Source organism: Marmota monax, unplaced genomic scaffold (assembly GCF_021218885.2).
Source record: "Marmota monax isolate L192 unplaced genomic scaffold, Marmota_monax_Labrador192_F-V1.1 WCK01_AAM20220418_F8-fsc00197, whole genome shotgun sequence".
Classification (NCBI taxonomy): domain Eukaryota; kingdom Metazoa; phylum Chordata; class Mammalia; order Rodentia; family Sciuridae; genus Marmota; species Marmota monax.
This window is the reverse complement of record NW_026694815.1, coordinates 2,923,085-2,940,579: the sequence shown is the minus strand read 5'-3', so window position 1 is coordinate 2,940,579 and position 17,495 is coordinate 2,923,085. Positions and strand designations below refer to the sequence as shown.

The 17,495-nt window shown below is 38.6% G+C and overlaps 1 protein-coding gene across 6 annotated transcripts in view; it reads left to right on the top strand.

Annotated features, from left to right (window-relative positions):
• Positions 1–17,495, top strand: part of Mtus1 (microtubule associated scaffold protein 1) — a 141,980-nt gene that overhangs the window by 105,340 nt on the left and 19,145 nt on the right. For 5 of the 6 annotated variants that reach the window (XM_046425956.2, XM_046425957.2, XM_046425955.2 and 2 more), the window contains 2 exons: positions 2,890–3,104; positions 10,972–11,038. In XM_046425956.2, coding sequence (XP_046281912.1) covers positions 2,890–3,104; positions 10,972–11,038 — 282 coding nt within the window. Of the gene's footprint in view, positions 1–2,889; positions 3,105–9,704; positions 9,917–10,971; positions 11,039–17,495 lie in introns of those variants that run through there. The other variant, XM_046425959.2, reaches the window with a different exon arrangement.

Below are 17,495 nucleotides of genomic sequence, written 5' to 3'. Positions count from 1 at the left end.
ACTCCCCAAGAAGGATTCTGAACAGATTATATCTTCTTGATGGCTAAGTGTTAAATACAAAGTGCTCAAAATTCATTTAACCATTTTTTTTAAAATAATGTTTACATTTTGATTTTATATGTAACTTTTGAGTAGGTAATACATTTACCCTATGGTTTAAAAGTTTAAAAAAAAAAAAAAAGCTTTAGGACATCTTTTACCTCTCTGGTTCCTGTTCCCTAATCTCAAAAGTTAAACATTTTTAGTATGTATTCTATAATATTTTTGTCATAAATTTATAAGCAAAAAAGCAAGAATCTTAGTATTTTCTCAAAAAATGTTAATATTAAAAAGTTCCTTCAGATTTTGTAAATAATTGTCATCTGGCAGTTTTAAAACTGATATTGTGTTAAATAATAATAGTTGAGAGAGAAATTCTAGAAAGAGAATCAGATGTTATTAAGAACTCAAGAAATGATAAAGCAATTATCAAAAATAAATGAATTTAAGCCTGGAGTGATGGCACATGCCTGTAATCCCAGTGACTGGGGAGGCTGAGGCAGGAGGATTGTGAGTTCAAAGCAGCCTCAGCAAAAGTGAGGCGCTGAGCAACTCAGTGAGACCCTGTCTCTAAATAAAAGAGAAAATAGGGCTGGGAATGTGGCTCAGTGGTCGAGTGCCCCTGAGTTCAATCCCTGGTACAAAAAAAAAAAAAAAAAATTTTTTTTGAGTGAGTATTGGTGGGACGCAGAACAATGATATTAGGAGAATAAACTTGTATCTAACCTGAATATACTAAAACAATATTTTGTTAAGTTTATTGCAAAAATTTTAATTTTTGTTTATATAATGTTATGTCTACACCTAATCCACTTTCCAAAGCATATGAGAACAGCTGAGACTTGCTTAAGAGGCCTGGAGGATTCTGACTGAAACAATTGCACAGAGGCTGTCTATACCTAGGGAAGTTCTTCTATATTCATGAGCCTTCCCTTCCCTACCTAGGTTACTGGAAGGATAAAAAGAGAGGGAAGCCAGGGTCAAAGCACACCCCTGTAGTCCTGGCTACTCAGGAAGCTGAGGTAGGAGGATCACTTGAGTCCAGTAGTTTGAGGCCAGCCTGGAAAACGTAGTAAGGCCCCCATTTCAAAAAAGAAAGGGAAAGTGAGAATACTGAACCTGTAAAACACAATTATTACATATTATCTGGCAAATACAATTTCTTAGAACATTTAGGAAATAACATAAAATAAAGAAATACTATTCTTAGATATTTTGGCAGATTGTTAAATATTTGGATTATGTTTAATTTATATAATAAGTGACTAATTTGTTCTTCTGGACTATAATATGACACTATCAGTTGGATATATTCTCCATCTGCTAGGAAAGTGGATATTATTAATAAGCAACTTAATAACTACTATCCGTAGTGAGGCACAATGGCACATACCAATCCAAGGACTTGGGAGGCTGAGGCAGGAGGATTGCAAACTTGAGACCAGCCTCAGTAATTTAGCTAGATCTTGTGTCAAAATAAAAAAGGGTGGGGATATAGCTCCATAACAATGCACCCTGGGTTATATCCCCAGTATCAAAAAAAAAAAAAAAAAAAGCCTATTACCAGTAAAGAATTGTGGATAGTTTCCCCTTCTCTTCAAGTATTAATAAAACACAATGGATATTTTAGTATTTTAGAACTAAGGATTATTAAGTATTGATACAAATGTGAGTTGTTTAACCATGTGCAGAAACCACAGAAAATAAGAGCCTTTTTTCTGTTTTATACTTGAAAAGTATATTGAGTATTTTGCCATTGGTTCTTGGAACATGAATACCAAGGTTGCTTTGTTTATTTTCTTTCAAACAATCACAGTAGTGGTTTGCTTCTCCCTGAAAAATTAGAGAAAATAATCACTGGCTGCTGCTTGAAGTTGTCTTCAATTTGTTTACCACAAAATGCAGATGCCACAGAATGTCTGTCGGGATAAGGAAACGTTTATTTGTTTGTATCTTTTTTTTTTCTTCAGATTTAGATTTGTTTTGATCATTTGGCCTGTTTATTTCAAGAAGCTAAGCTGCTTGTTTCCTGTTTTTCCAATTCTGTTAGATTATTTAAAGTGACTGGGACATTTGGAATGGTTCCAAACTGAACAGTTTTTCATTTAAAATAGAGTTATTCCCCGGGGCAGGATGGCATAGGAAGTGAAGAATCACTTAGTGTGACATCTTAGGTGGATTTGTAGTGTTAGCAAGTGCTTTAAAAAAAATACCTCACCCACCCTTATTGCTGCTTGCTGGGGGAGGGGAGAATGAAGCTCGCCTTTTGTAGAAAATGGAATAGTATGGTCAAGCACATATCTCTTCTTAACAGTGAACTTAAAGGGGCAAAATGTGAGTAGATTTTCAATTAAGTGCTGACTTATTAGAGACTCAGAAATGGCACATCTGCAGTATAAATCTTTGAAATGACCGGGCCATCAGCACGGCAAGGGTGAGGCATTTGTACAAAATGTACAGGAGAAGGGAAAGATCTTTAAAGTCCAGTCATTTGTGTTTTTCTTTCAACATATGTAATCAGAATAGTAGTCACTATCAGGTTTCTCTACCAATTTAACTGCAAAATTTGAAAGCTATGAAGCCAACATTATTTTCCAACCAAATTTCATGTTTCTTGGTTGCTAGATCCAAACTAATCTTTAAAAGTCAGCAACTGTAGCCTTAGTCTGCATTTACAAATTCTAAACATCCAGATCTTTGATCAACCCCATTCTCATCCATATGCGTTCCTTGTGTAAACATCACATAAATGCATTTTTGCGGCTTATCAAGTTGTTTTTGAACCCATGTGTTGGTGATTAGAAAAGTTAACCTCACACATCCTTGTGCCTGTATTAATTCCTTTCACAGTTGAAAAGGGCAGACAAAAGAATCCCCGAAGTTCATGCATCCAGACACAGACATCTCCAGATGTACTGTCCTCGGAAAAAACACTGGAATTGGCTCGATATAAAACAAAATGTGAAAATCAGAGTGGATTTATCCTGCAGCTCAAGCAGCTTCTTTCCTGTGGTAACGTCAAGTTTGAAGCCTTGACGGTTGTGATCCAGCACCTCCTGTCCGAGGTAAGGAAGTGTGGCCTCCATTCTGGGTCTTCTTGCTCACTGAGGCAGGGGTGGGGCAAAATGGGGGAAGATTGGGGGCACATGCCCTTGTGAATATGCCTAAGTTAATGAGCGGAACTATCCAGTATAATTCCTCCAATTCTGCTTTTGTTTACTTAATTGATACCCGAGTTCCTCTCCTGAAATTTAGAATGGAAACATTTTCTTAGTATGTCCTTTTCTCCCCAGTCTCTTGATTAGAATGACAATATTCAAAAAAGATAATTGCCTGTGGTACTCTTAGTGCACCTATAATAGCATTAAGCGCCCCCTCCCAGTTCATTTTTTTTTGTCTAATTATATGCAGCTTTCCAATATCACACTTAATTTAATGCTTTCAAAAATGAGGTTGGTTATGTTTATGGGTCAGATAACTCTTTTTGAGATAACTCCCAGAATCACATCTGGAGACTCTTCAAAGTTTCCATCCATTCCTAAAATAATCTGTGGTATGTCGGAAGCAAAGCAGATTTTCTTTGTTTACTTACTCTTCCCTGATATTCTTAAACAGGGATGTTAATTCAGGAACTGGTTAAAATTTATAGAGAAACCAAGTTTAACTGAACATTTGTTAAGTGAACATTGCAGACATAGTTCTTTAGATATGTTTTAATCACAGTTTTAAAGGTGGATACCTTCCTTTCTCAAAAGAAGAAAACTGTTCAGTTTTGTTCTGTAGGTCAGTGGTCAGTTCAACACAGTAAACCCATAGTGATCTTCATACAGAGGCCACTGTGATGCGGATGCCCACCTAGGGAGGGGAGACAGAGGTGAATAAGACTTGGCCTGTGCCTTTGAAGAGCTACGAGACTAGATTACAGTTTAGACCAATACTTGATGAATATTTTGCAATTTTGTCTTTTATATAAATATGGATATTGGTTATATACAAATATATAATGTCCATATCAATATTAATTAAAATCTATACAGATAAAGCTACTAAACATTACATATATGATATATTTTATGTGTATGTGGGTGGGTGGGTGGGTGGGTGGGTGTGTGTTTTGCCTGAGATTCAGCCCAGGGCCTTGCACATGCTGAGCAGGCACTCTACCACTGAGCTGCATTCTCAGCCCCTTGTGCGTGCGTGCGTGTGTGTGCGTGTGTGTACACATACGTGTGTATCTTTTGCCCCTGAGGGGGAAGTAAAGACATTTACCTAGTTTTTTACTTATGGTAGTATATTGTGTTTTTGGTACTCTTTAATATGTAAGAAAGGAATTCAAGAATTAGTTTATGTAACCAAGTAGGATAAATTAGGAACCACAGAGGGAACGTTTAGTTTTTCTATTCAGAGATAAACCAGTGATTTTGTTTTACTGCATCCAGCTTAACAGCACCATCTTCAACTCTTCTCTCCTTTATCCTCCTGCGTAAGTCAATCATGAGGTCTTGTGAGCTCTCAACTCCGGGTTTCTCCCCTTCATCCCATCTTTGCCATTCCTACCAATTGTCCTCCTTGTTCAGCCCCCAAACAACTAACTGTCCGCTTGGTTCTGATAGCAACTTCATAACCAGCCTTTATGCCTGTAAGCTTTCTCCCCTATAATCTCTCCCCAACACTACTCCCAACTTCATTGTTCCAAAGCTTTCCATTCTGCTGATTAAACCCCCCGGGGTATCTCCATTGTCTACAACTGATCTGGCCAATAGGATAGCCTCTAGGAGGCCATTGAGCATTTGTAATGTAATCAATCTGAGTTGAGTGTGTGGTGAATACATATGGATTTTTAAAACTTTGAATGAAGTGAAAGGACCTGAAATGCCTCATTATTAATTTTTATAGTGACTGTCAAAGTGGTATTGATAAATATATATTCAGATTGAGTAAAATATTATCTGTTTAAATTTTTTAAAGATGTGGCTTCTAGAAAAATTTAAATTACATACACAGCACATCATATTTGTTTTGGACACCTCTGGTTTACAAGTTGGAATGTAAGGTTCTCTATAATTTGTTACCAGCTGCTATATATATATATATATATATATATATATATATATATATATATATATAAAATATATATATTTAAATATATATATTTATTTTAGTTATAATGGACACAATATCTTTATTTTTATTTGTTTTTATGTGGTGCTGAGGATGGAACCCAGGGCCTCACATGTGCGAGGCAAGCGCTTTACCTCTGAGCTACAACCCCAGCCCACCAGCTGCCCTTTTAATGTAAGCCTCACAGTGCCAGTGCTCAGCAGCATACTAGGAAAATGGAGGAAAAGTGAGAGGGATTTAACATTTGTTGAATATTTTCTAAGATACCAGATATTCTTTCTTACCTTATTAGATCATCATCAAAATCACAATAAGTTGGAATTTACAGTCAAGAAAATTAAGGTATAGAGTTGTGAAGTAATATCAGACAGTAAGCAAGAGGAGGACCAGGACTTAAACTTATGGCTAGGACTTTATGAACTGAAAATGTCCTATCCCTTTTCGTCCTTGGTTTAAATACTCTTCCTGGGCGGCTACTGTCCCTCTGAAACCTTCTCACATGTTCAGGACTTTTTTTTTTTAACAACATTCTCATATCACCATCTGCATTTAATTTATAGATTTTTTTAATGCAAACAACCAAAGTAAAAATGCAAATTAAGTGAAGAAGGCAATGCTGTCTTCCATGTCCCTCAGAGGCCCAGGAGTGATTTGAGATGAAAGACAGGAGTCTGCTTTACAGGCATCTTCTCAAGCCCCAAGTTTTGCTCCCTTGTGACATGAACCTTCTCCATTATATTCGATCTAAAGTATTTTAAAATACTTTTTTTTTCTTATGAAACCTAGCTCTTAAACACAAGCCAAATAACTTATCAGGTACTCAGTTGTGGAAAGAGCAGATCCAACACTAGATTAAAAATTCACTGGGTTGGGCATACAGAAAAATGCTTTGATAGTCCATAACATGAGTGAGTTCCAAGTATATTTTTACCATATATGAATTTCGCTCACACCTGAATGTGGGTCCTAACACCTATGTAATTGTGACTCTACTGAACAAAGCTCAGGAGTTCCCTCTTTAGTGAAGACTCCTTAGCCTTCTAGTTGTCTATTCAGCTCACCCTCTAGATTCCAGCAGCATTTCTACTTCCCTTTTGTTCTTTGTATTTAGTTTTCCAGTTAGTGCTTTTTAAGATAGGAAGCTTACTGAGAGCAGGATCTGCCTCTAGTTCATTATTAGGAACCCACCCAGCATCTGTGATACAGTGTATTTGTGAATGAAGTAATGAATGGGGAGTATGGAATCCCAGATGGAAGATACACAGGAAATTTTGATGTAAATGTCCTTTGTTCCTTCTTTCTTTATACTCAATCAGCAAATATTTACTGATTGCCGAATATGTACAGGTACTGTTATAAAACAGGTGGAAAGACATAGCCAGAGGGAAAGTTAAGCAACTAAAAAAAATTCACGTCACCCTGTAGAGAGTGTGTGTGTGTGCATACACATATGTTGTGTGTGTATATATAAATATGTATGAATATGTATGAATATGTATGTACACATATATTTATATGTATAAATATATGTGTACATATATATCTTGCAATTACTAATCTTTTCTAAATGATTTTGAAGCATTGGGTTATGGGTAAAAATGGTTGATTATAGTGAGTCCCAGAACTATCTCTTATCCTTCTGTTGCAAGTCTATTCAACAATGCAGACACATTTCATTACACCTTCGTTAGAAGTTCTAATAAATGTCTCATCATTCTGGAAACTTATGTTACACCCTCTGTTTCTCAGAATACACATCATTATCTTCAGTTTGTTCTCATTCTTGGTTCATCCTGGAATGGCTGTACAGTATCCTACACTGACAGCCAAAGCCAACAAGATTGTGATGGTAGTAATCCCAGTGTCTTTTTAAAAGGGTCTGTGTAGGTTTCTAGGTAACCTAGAGAAAATTGAATTCTACCCCTCCCCACAATCTCTTATTTTAAGTGCCTTCAAATTTAGCCTAGACTAGTAACTAAACAAAGGTGAATCTTGAGTGATGCTAAGAGTCTACTTTAAGTAAAATTGCCTCAGATTAAAAAAAAAAAAAAAAAAAAAGTAGCCATACTGACAAATTCACTGTGTGGCCCTTGGGGAGGTCAGACATGGCCACATCAGAGCTGTCTGATGTGGGCTTTTTTTTTTTTTCCCTGCAAGATCCTGTGCTGTTGATACTTCTCAGTAGCTAGCAGAATTCAGGCACACTGATGGGACCACAGCCAGACACTAAGTGCCTGTGTCCCAGGGACCCTTAATTAAATTATGGTGAATCCATATTTTTTCTTGGAGTATTTCATATGTTTAATGCATGAGTATAAAAGCATTTTTCTATCCAGATTCCCCCTTTAGTTTTTTTCCTGTGTGTGTGTGTGTCTGCGGTTACAGTAACAAGAGAATCAAATAAACCTGTTATCTGGAGTTCATTAGCTAAGACGTAAACACTGATCTGGGAATATCTGAAGAAAAGCAGTGAATCAGAATCTGACAAAATATATTTTATCAGCAAGTAAAGGATGAATACATTTAAAGGGCAAGCTACCAAGGAAGTCAGGCAGAAATGAACACATTTTTTGTGTCTGTTATGGTATGGGCCCTGTGGTTGGCATTTCACATAAATATCATATTTAAAGCCTTCAGTTTTTCCATTATCCTGTACTGCTTCCCCTCAGATGAGGTCATCTGTTTTGATTGATAACCAAAGAGTTGGGCCTGGACATTTTAGTTCCACCCAGGATCCAGGAGCCTTGAAGGCAGAGACCTTAAGTTTCTTAATTTTTTTTTTTTTAAGCATGTGCTATGAAAAATGCTTAGCTAATTGGTAATGAGTAACAACTTGCCAACCAATTCAGAAGCACATTTGGGGTAGGGGATGGTGTCTCTGGCTGGCATTTAGCATTCCCAGAAGGTTTCTGTAACAGGTAAAGAAGGTCAGGCATCCAGAGAGGGGTGCCACCACATGTGACTTATCAGTCAGGGTCACTCCAGGTGAATTGGGTTGGCACTGAGACAGAGAAAATATCTTTTTCTTGGGGTTCAGCGATGTCTCATTGGCCCCAGCTCCCACAAGGGAAGCAAGAGAGGAGGACAAGAGCGACAGCGAGCATGCCTTAAGCCATATTTATTGAGGGGAAGACACTCAAGAAAGTTCCACCCAAATGAGGCAAGGGATTGAGTTCAGGGGGATGTAGCCCAGGCTCACTGGGTGATGCCCACTCCCAGAGCTTCATTCCCCTGCCTGACTGCTTCAGGATCACTTGTGGTATCTAATAAAGCTGTCTTCTGACTTTGAAATTGGTTCATGTCAGTTCATGGGTATAATGCCCAAGAGTAATGAGAAAAGCCTTTGCAGCTAATTCTGAAATTTACAAAAGACCCTTGTCTACCACATGTCTGCCAGATTTCTTGGGTCATGTGGAAAAAAACAAAAGTACTTTTGAGGAAGCAAATCCTGGAACTCTTGTGATTAGGTATCATTCCAGTCTGTGAAGACTCTACAAAGTTTAATAGTAACTATGTATTTCTCTTTCTTAATAAATATAACCAGGGACAAAACGTACTACCGTTTATCCAAAGTAGATTACCAAACAAAATTAAGGCTGAAATTGAGATTAAGAACATATTTTTAAAATTATATATACATTTTAAATTATTTCTTCCATTATTATCCCAGTTGATTGCTTTCCTAACAATTACTTTTTTATTTGCAGTGCTGGGGATTGAACTCTAGTGCTAGGCAAGCCCTCTGCCACTGAGCTACACCCACAGCCCTATTTATTATTTTTAAAACTTGGAATTACTGATTGGTTATTTCAAAATAATACCACATTTTTTAAAATTCAGGCATTTAGGATACCATTAAGGCTAAAATGTTCTCAATGAATAAAATGTTTCTTCAGTCTTGGTCACTGTTATCCATTCATAGGAGTGTTAATTTCCTTAACTGAGTTGTGAGAGACTAGTGCAAAATAAAAGTGATAAAATAGAAATGACCTCAAAATCTTGAATCTGCACACTTTTAAACTCATATTGTGCACATGTACAAGAATGTAACAATAAATCCCACTGTTATGTATAATGCACCAATAAAAAAAGAGGAAAAAAATTCATCAATGGTCTGTGTCCTATGTAATCGAATCAAATTTTGAGAGAAACTCCATTCATTTTACAACATCATGTAAAATTCTACAGCACAACATGGCCCCTTTCATTGCCCTTCGCCTAGTTCATAACCTCATTTAGTTTATGGGTTTTGAGGAACAGGTTTCCCTTCTTTATTAGCAAGTGTGATAATCTAATGACCTCAATTAGAGAGGGGAGTAACAAGGCTCACAAATCTAAAAATAACTCCATTATCCATGCAGAAGGGTCAGTTTTTGTTTCCACCATCCCAGCTGATATTTAAGTAAGTGGCAATCGATCAGTCTAATGTCTGGCTCTCGTTTTTCATAAATGAAGGGCTGTGGCTTTAAGTAATCACAGGCTGCTTGTGCCAAAGGCAGAAGCTGCAGTATCAGCTTCTGTGGGGAGAGAGGAGTCTGAGGCATACGGTAACCTGCAGGACGTTCAGGAAGGCCACCAGGGCCAATGGCGCTCCTCCTGGTAGAGCTTTGAATGTAGACAGACCCGACTGGTGGGTGGCACAGCCACCTGTGCACTTCTTGGACAGTGCAGGGGGTGGGGAGTTGGAGACAGAAGCTGGAAAATGGGCTGCCCCAGCAGCAAAATGTGCCTCTATTCTCCATGTGCAGCAACAAGGGTAATTAGTATTTGTTTATAGTGCTTTTCTGGAAGAATGTCAGGGACTAGGGCAGAGGGTGTCTGGAATCAGGGAAATGCTTTGAATGACAAGCAACTCTTGCCTGCAAAGGCTGGATCTTATGATCTCTGCAATACTGCAATCAAGATGCGGTGGGAGCTACCTCTGGGGCCATCCTAGCGAGGGCATTTTCACAGAGCTTGGAAATTGTATGTCTTCCTTAGTTACGCCCTGATAGTAGGGAATCCACCTTGTAAGGAACTATGTCTGATGACTGTGTGTAAGTATGTGTGGCTCTGTGACTGGTACGAGTTGCTGGGAACTTAAAAATTATTCTGTATCGCAAAGTTGATTGTTGCCTTTTTAATGCTGAAACAGCTGCCTGTTTCTTTTGCTTCGTTTCTTTAACATCTATTTAGAATTATAGCTGCTCTAAGATATAATAATCTTTCAAAACTCGTGTGTAGCTGGATAAATTCAATTTTAATTTGTCTTTAAATGCTTACTTTTTTGTTGTTGTAGCTTTGTAACAAACTTTTTTTTTTTTTTTGGTCTCATTTAGAAGTAAAGGATTGCCCTTGTAACAAAACTTTTTTATTTGTAAATATAGGACAAAGTATATATAAAAGCCTATGTTTAGAACATTAAATATTTATCTTAAACTGATTAGGCCTTTTATTGCCCGTGGGAAGGAGAATGTGTTTTCTCCTAAGTACAGTATGCATTAGCTGAAAGGCTGTATGGATCAGCCCAGAAGCATTGACTCTTGAGCAAATATTTTTTTAAATGAGCAATTCAGTTCCTCAAAGGAAAGTTTCATGAGGACCTGAGAAAATACAGATTTTTAAAACACGAATTTCCTTTACAACTAAGGACGTGTGTGTGTGTGTGTGTGTGTGTGTGTGTTGTGTTAAACAACACACACAATTTAGCTGAAATGATTCACATCTTGGCTTCCCGATCTTGGGTCTCGTTTTCCTAGTGATAACAAATGTGTACCTTACTGCAAAGGACCCTCTTGAAAACATTAGTAACTTGATGTGTGTTTTCCACAGCGGGAGGAAGTACTGAAACAACACAAAACCCTATCTCAAGAACTTGTGAACCTCAGGGGAGAGCTAGGTAAGAGCCTCTTTTTTCTTTTTTTGTGGTGGTGTTACATTGTATGGGGTGAGGGGAAGGTTGGAGAATTTGGACTTCCTGTCTGCATGGTGTCTGGAGTTGCACACTGGCAGTTGTCAGCTCTCCCACTCCAGTATCTGTGCAAACACTTACTATCGACATTTCTTTTGAATCTTGGCAGCTTGACCTCAAGTTCACAGAATTCCTGGCACTGATCTCACTAAAGCCTAGCAGAGCCTCTGATGACCAAAACATGTCTCTTGCTGAGAGAGAGAGAGACAGAATAATTTTTTTAATCGCTTGAATTCCCGTTAAATAATTCCATCATCATTTTCTTTTTCTGAACCACTTTTCATATGAAAGAATATTGAGGAAATTCCCTTTGATAACAGCAATTACATTACACTTCCTAAGGATGGCTTGTGAGTAGTGAGTTTATAGTTAAAAGGGTGCTGCTTGTCAGGACCATCCATCTGAAAAAGGCATATTCTATTTTGATCTTACGATTTGGATAGTGCTAAGGGTGAATAATTGCCCAACTCCACAGGGAGCCATGTCTGAATGGCTCAACACCCACTCCTGCTGTTCAAGGCAAGACTATTTTAGTTCAGGTCTGTCCTAGAGGTCCTCAGGGTTCATGGGATAGAGACAATACTGCCTTTTCTGCCTCAGCTACTGTGTAAGAGTGAGCTGGACTGCTTAGGGATCCCCTGTTTGTGGGGCTCCTCAGCCTAGAGAACTGGCTTCCTACTTTAGCGCCAATCATGCCTGGAGCTGTCCATCCAAAAGCTGCCTTCCTTGCCCTTCGTAGTTTTCTGTGTGTGCCAGCACTGGAAGCATGGGTAGGTATGAGTATAAGTAATGCAAAGGTAACAGCTAGAAGAGCAAATTATGCACATCCAGATATAAGACAATCTGCCTGTTTTTCTTTGGAAAAGACCAGAGTTTAAGCATTGCCAGTCTAATTTGCTGAACCGAAACTCTTTGAAACAACCACTGTCACCATGCCAAGTCCAACCAGGGCAAGAATTGAAGGGCAGAGCCTAGAGGGTCAAGACTTGCTCTTCATGTTACTTTTCTCTTTCCACCCTCCAAGAGGAGGGAGGACAAACTCCTGGCTAACTCCCTGGATCATAGTATCTGGCCAAAGCAACAGTCTTGACCTTGTTTTAGGCTGTGGACATGAAGTACCCTTTATGGGAAAGTAATCTTAAGACAAATGAAACTTCAGAACCCCAAAGACTTGACAGTTCTAGTGAAAGCATTCAGGGAAACCACAGCTGAGAGGTGTTTCTGAGGGCTTCCTGCCATGTTACCTGACTGCTGCCCTTTTGCTTACACAGATGGCCACCTTAATTTGCATTTGTGCCTTAAGTAATGTAATGGATACAGAGTTAGAACATCAGGAAAGAGGCCTTTCTGTGTGTTTAGCATTCATTGTACCCCAGTGAAGGTGGAGCTGAGCCTACCTAGTGTTTCACATTTCAACCTCTCTTTAAGGCAAGGAGGAACAAGAATGGAACACTGTGCTCATTCACTCTTCTTGAATGGGGGATCCTCTTTTTGCCTTTTAGTGGATGGCACAATTAAGCAATTTAAACTGGGGTGCAGTACTCGGCACCTCCAGTCAATCACATCATCAGGAAGTAGCCATCAGTTTGTACCCACTCTCACCTTCCATCTGTGATTGGGAGAGTGTGTCTAGGTGTGCTGTTCCTCTGCTGCCAGAGTGTCGGGATGCAGTGGGTAGCCTGGCCATATCCTCCTGTCACCTAAGGTCCATCTCTGGGAATGTGTCATTGCTGCTGTTGAATCCAGCAGAACTGCTCAAGTAGCAGCATAAAGAATTTGAAAATGTTTGGTTCTGTCAGGGAAGAGAAGATGATCCCTTAAACACTTGTGATAAAACCGGCCAGGAAGAACATCTCAGAGCACACAGTTGGATTGTTGGTTTTAGCCTGAACTGAGATGGAAAATGATAGGTTTACATAACAGAGTTTAAAGCTTGTTTTAAATTTTGAGGCAGTCAAGAAGAGCACCAAGCAAGGACTGTGTTGTCACGTGTGTCCTTGTTCAAATCCGTAGTAGCTGAGTGACCTAGAGCAAGTAACGTCTGTCTCTGCTGTCCCAGTTTCATTCTCTGTAAAATGGCAGTAGTGATTGTCTGCCCTCAGGGTGGTTATGAGAATCACATGGGGGTAATGATACTTTGTAAAGTATCTCCCACCAAGTGTTAACTGCCATTAAATAATAGGTATTGAGATATATGCAGTTTTCCAGCTGGGTAGTGATTGACCACATTTGCCATTTTGTAAGGGCATAAACCATACTGCAGGTAGGAATAGTAATTAGATGAAATGTTATCAGAAATACCTCAGGACAGGCTCCTTAGACTCAAATGGAAGTGAGACCTGACCCATCCTTTCCTGATGGTGGAGTTTAATGTGTAGAGATATTAGCTTGGCAGTTTGTCCTTCCAATCCTTAGACATTACCTGACTTCTTTGAGTACAGATTCTTTGTTGGTGATATGAAAGTTGATATTTTTCTGGCCTATTGTGTAGCATGAATAAAATAGTAACATATAAGAAACAATGGCATAGCACCTGGCCCATGATAGGAAACTCAAGAAGAGAGAGCTGCCATCATCCTCATGAGTGCAGTATCCACCTTTCCCTCCAAGATGATGTGAGGTCATTGGTGTCGATCTCCAACAGGGTGAATTTTCTTTACTTTCTCTATGAAAACTGAGACCAGGTTCCCAAACTACTATGCACTGCAGAGAATAAAGACAACTCATAAACTGAGAGGCACTGAAGCCCAAGTAGAGCTGTGCTTTTGACCTTGAGAATCTAATGCCTCATTTTGTCCCCACCAAGCTAAGGTAGCTTCCCTCCACCGCAGCCTGCATGTTTCTGCCATCTGAGCCACACACCTTCATGGAATGATTGGCTATTTGCTTCTGCAATAACTCTTCAAAAAAGCCCAGAAAGAAACCGTGGGGATCCCCTCATTCCAGCGACCCCTTGAGATTTTACACCAATGTATCTGCTCTATCTTGTGTTCTCCTAGTATATTCAAATAGTAGAGCCCTAAATTATATAGATTCTTTCCTGCTTCCTGCAAGGGGTGGGGTGGGGGTTATAATATGCTTCGCATTTTCCTGAGTAATTGATAAATATTATTGGCATTTGAGGTTTCAAAGTTCCTTTGTTATTTAAGAAACTTGTATGAAAACAAAATTTTTATTTTATTTTATTTTTTTTGAAAACAAAATTTTTAATCAAGAAGAAAATAGCCCCTAGTTCCACTATCCAACTATAACTTTTATATTTGCATAGTTCCTTGTTTTTGTTTAGATGAATATATACAGCTTTGTGCTCTGGTTTTAAAATTTAGGTATAATTTACATACAGCAGCATTTCTGTTATTCTGTCCAACTTGATAAACATATTCTCATATAACCTATATCCTTGTCAAGACATAGAACAGTTCTGTGATCCCAGGAAATCCCTTGTGCCCTATTTCAGGGGGACCACCCCATCCATCAGAAGCAAACACTTATTTTTTATCAACATAGGTTAGTGCTGTCTATTCTAGAATTTCAGGTGAACGAAAATACATAGTATTCTCATTTTTTGTGTCAGGCTTCATTCACACAGTATCATGTTTTTAAGATGCATCCCTATTACTGTGTGTATCCTCTGATCTTTTTAACTTAACAGGTACAGTATTTTTCCATTTTTGCCTGATAAGCCTGCATTATGGGAAAATCTGTCAAGTGGGTTTACCACAGACTGACTTACCTGTTAAATAGCCTTGCAGTCAGTGGGTTTCCTCATCCATTCCCCTGGTTTCACCTCCATGCTATACAACCATGACTCACAGGTGTATTTTCCTAGCCCTTTCCCTCCTAAGCTGTAGGTATTCTTCTTCCTCTAGGGCTGCCTCTAGGTGAGCCAGTCCACTGTGATTAAACCTTCTTAGGCTTCCAGATTCTCTGCAGTCTTTCCTCATTCAAACACATTCCTCACTCAGCCTGTGGTGGCATTACTGATTCACTTTCCACCCAAGCTAATGAATGATCACCCTCCTTTTCCCGTGCTCTGCCCGTGTGGCAGTCTGAGTCCTAAGTACTACATCCTTCCCTAGCATTCCGGCTGCCACTGTTCTAATATAAGTGCCATAGTTTCTTATCTAGATGATATTGCAGTGGCCACCCAACAGGTTGCCTTGCCTCTAGGCCCCCAGCTCTCTTCCTCACATGCTGCTCTTTCTCCTTGCTTCACACCTCCTTTCCAGGCCCTGGCCCGGGTTTACTCGGCCTCTGTCCACTGCTCCTGCATGTGTTACCCTCTCTGCCTGCGGTGCTTCCTCCTCTTTCTACCACCCTTCTATTCTTGCCTCTTCGTTTTCTCATGTTTTAAGTCCCAGCTAAAATACCTTGCCTTCAGGGGAGTTTCACTCAAATGTTTTAAGCAAGTGAATTTCACTTTTCCTATGCCCTTCAGGGTGCTTTATCCACACTGAAGACTCTGTTCTGACAGTTGTTTGTTTATAGATCTCCTCTCGCTGTCCAGAACTATGAGCTCTTCAAAGGCAAGGTTACTATCGCCTTCATTTTTTTTTTTTTTTGTAGTTCTGCCACCTTGTGCCTGGCACATACCCAGTACCTAGACCGTAGTGAATGAGGGGATTTTGTTACTGAGGATGGGAGCTAGGGAAAGGGGGTTTTCTCCTTTTGGTACACAGTTGATGGGTTTTATGCACAAATGTTTTCTTATGAATTGTTTTGAGAGCTACATTTCTGTCTTTAGGAGTGAATAATAATAAATAAATAATAATAAAGGTAAAATATAATTTTCTTGGACACATTGTGTCTGATAATCCCAGTTAATTAGCAGATCATTTTGAATAGTTAAATTTAATGGTCTACACCCACAGCAGATATTTTGCCTCAGAGAGAGGGTAAATGTGTCATCCTGATTCTTTCTAGAGCTGTATTGCATGAAAACTGGTGTATAGAGGGCCATCATTATGATCTATTAGGGGTTTCTGTTGTTCTTTAAAGTCAGTCCTTGGGATCACATGTTTTCATCTGTCAATAGAGAAAGGTATTTTGCATTACAAATTACTTTTCAGCCATAAGAACTAACAGCTTAACTCTCACATAATTTTATGTTAGTCCTACTTGTTTCTGTTTTTATGAACTAACCCTTAGTTCATTAAACACTTCTATAATTCCCATAGTATGTAAAAGATTAGTTAATTTTGCCCTCTGTGTGTAAAAGTTATGAGATGGGTATGGCTGTAACATTTATTATTTATTCCCAAGAAACAATGTTCAGCTCTATAAGTAGTTTGCATTTTATAAAAATAAAACAAAACTCCAACAAAGTGAGCCCTTTCCTAAGGCCAAATTGCTCAGAAGCAAAGCGGTTGGGTTAAAAACCCAAGTCAATCACAACAGGAAAGCTTCATGAAAAACATGGGAAAATCCTTTGAAATAAATGCTAGTTTGCATTTTGCATTGAACTTTTGGAACTTTTTCTTCTGATAGAAAGTTTAAGAAGTACAGTATTATTAGAATGTCTTGTTATCTACTTTTAAAAAGTAAGTTGTCAAAAGTAGTAAACAGATCAACACTTACCCAGTGGCTCTGAACTTCAGACTAGCTCACACCCCATGGAATGTGTTAATTCTTTCCCTGTCCTAGTTCTGGCTATAAGTTTGGTTTAACAAGGTTGTGAACTTAAAAACTCTTCATATAGCTAAGTCAGTTTTGCGTTACAAAATTCCAGAAGTGATTTTTTTTTTTTTAAAGTAGACTTTAATGAAATGTCTATCAGTGAAATGAAAACTAAGTATACACCAAGCAGAGTACTTTATCTGGCTGAGTTGAAGATGGAGTTGATAGACACCTCAAATTTAGCTCATTCTTATCTATATCTGTCCTAAATTTGGACTTTGGCCAGCCACATTTATCAGTAAAAAACCGTGTTGTTTCACCTGCAGTAATGTGAAATGTTAGCACTGGTGTCTGTTTTTGAAAGCTCCTGAGTGTTCCTCTTTGTCCTAGTTCTTGTCTTAACTCCAGACTCTCACCTTTTGGTTTTCCTAATTTAGCATCATTTGTCTAGAGCATAGTTCTCAAACTTCATTGTATAATGAAACAGACGTGCTTAAAATGAGACTCCCAGTTCTCACGCCCATTAATTCTGACTCAGTGGACTTGGGATGGCGCCCAAGAATCTGCGCTTTTAATAATCACCCAGTTGATTCTGACATAGGTTCTCCCAGGTCTATACTTTGACAGTGCACTCACTATCTAGAAAGTTGTTTCTTTTATGTTAAAAAAGAAATCAAGTAAGCATAGTAAGAGTGATATCACCTTGCTCCATGCCTGTAAACAGGCCTCCAGATTTTATGCATGACATAGACTTTTACCAGTGCTGTTT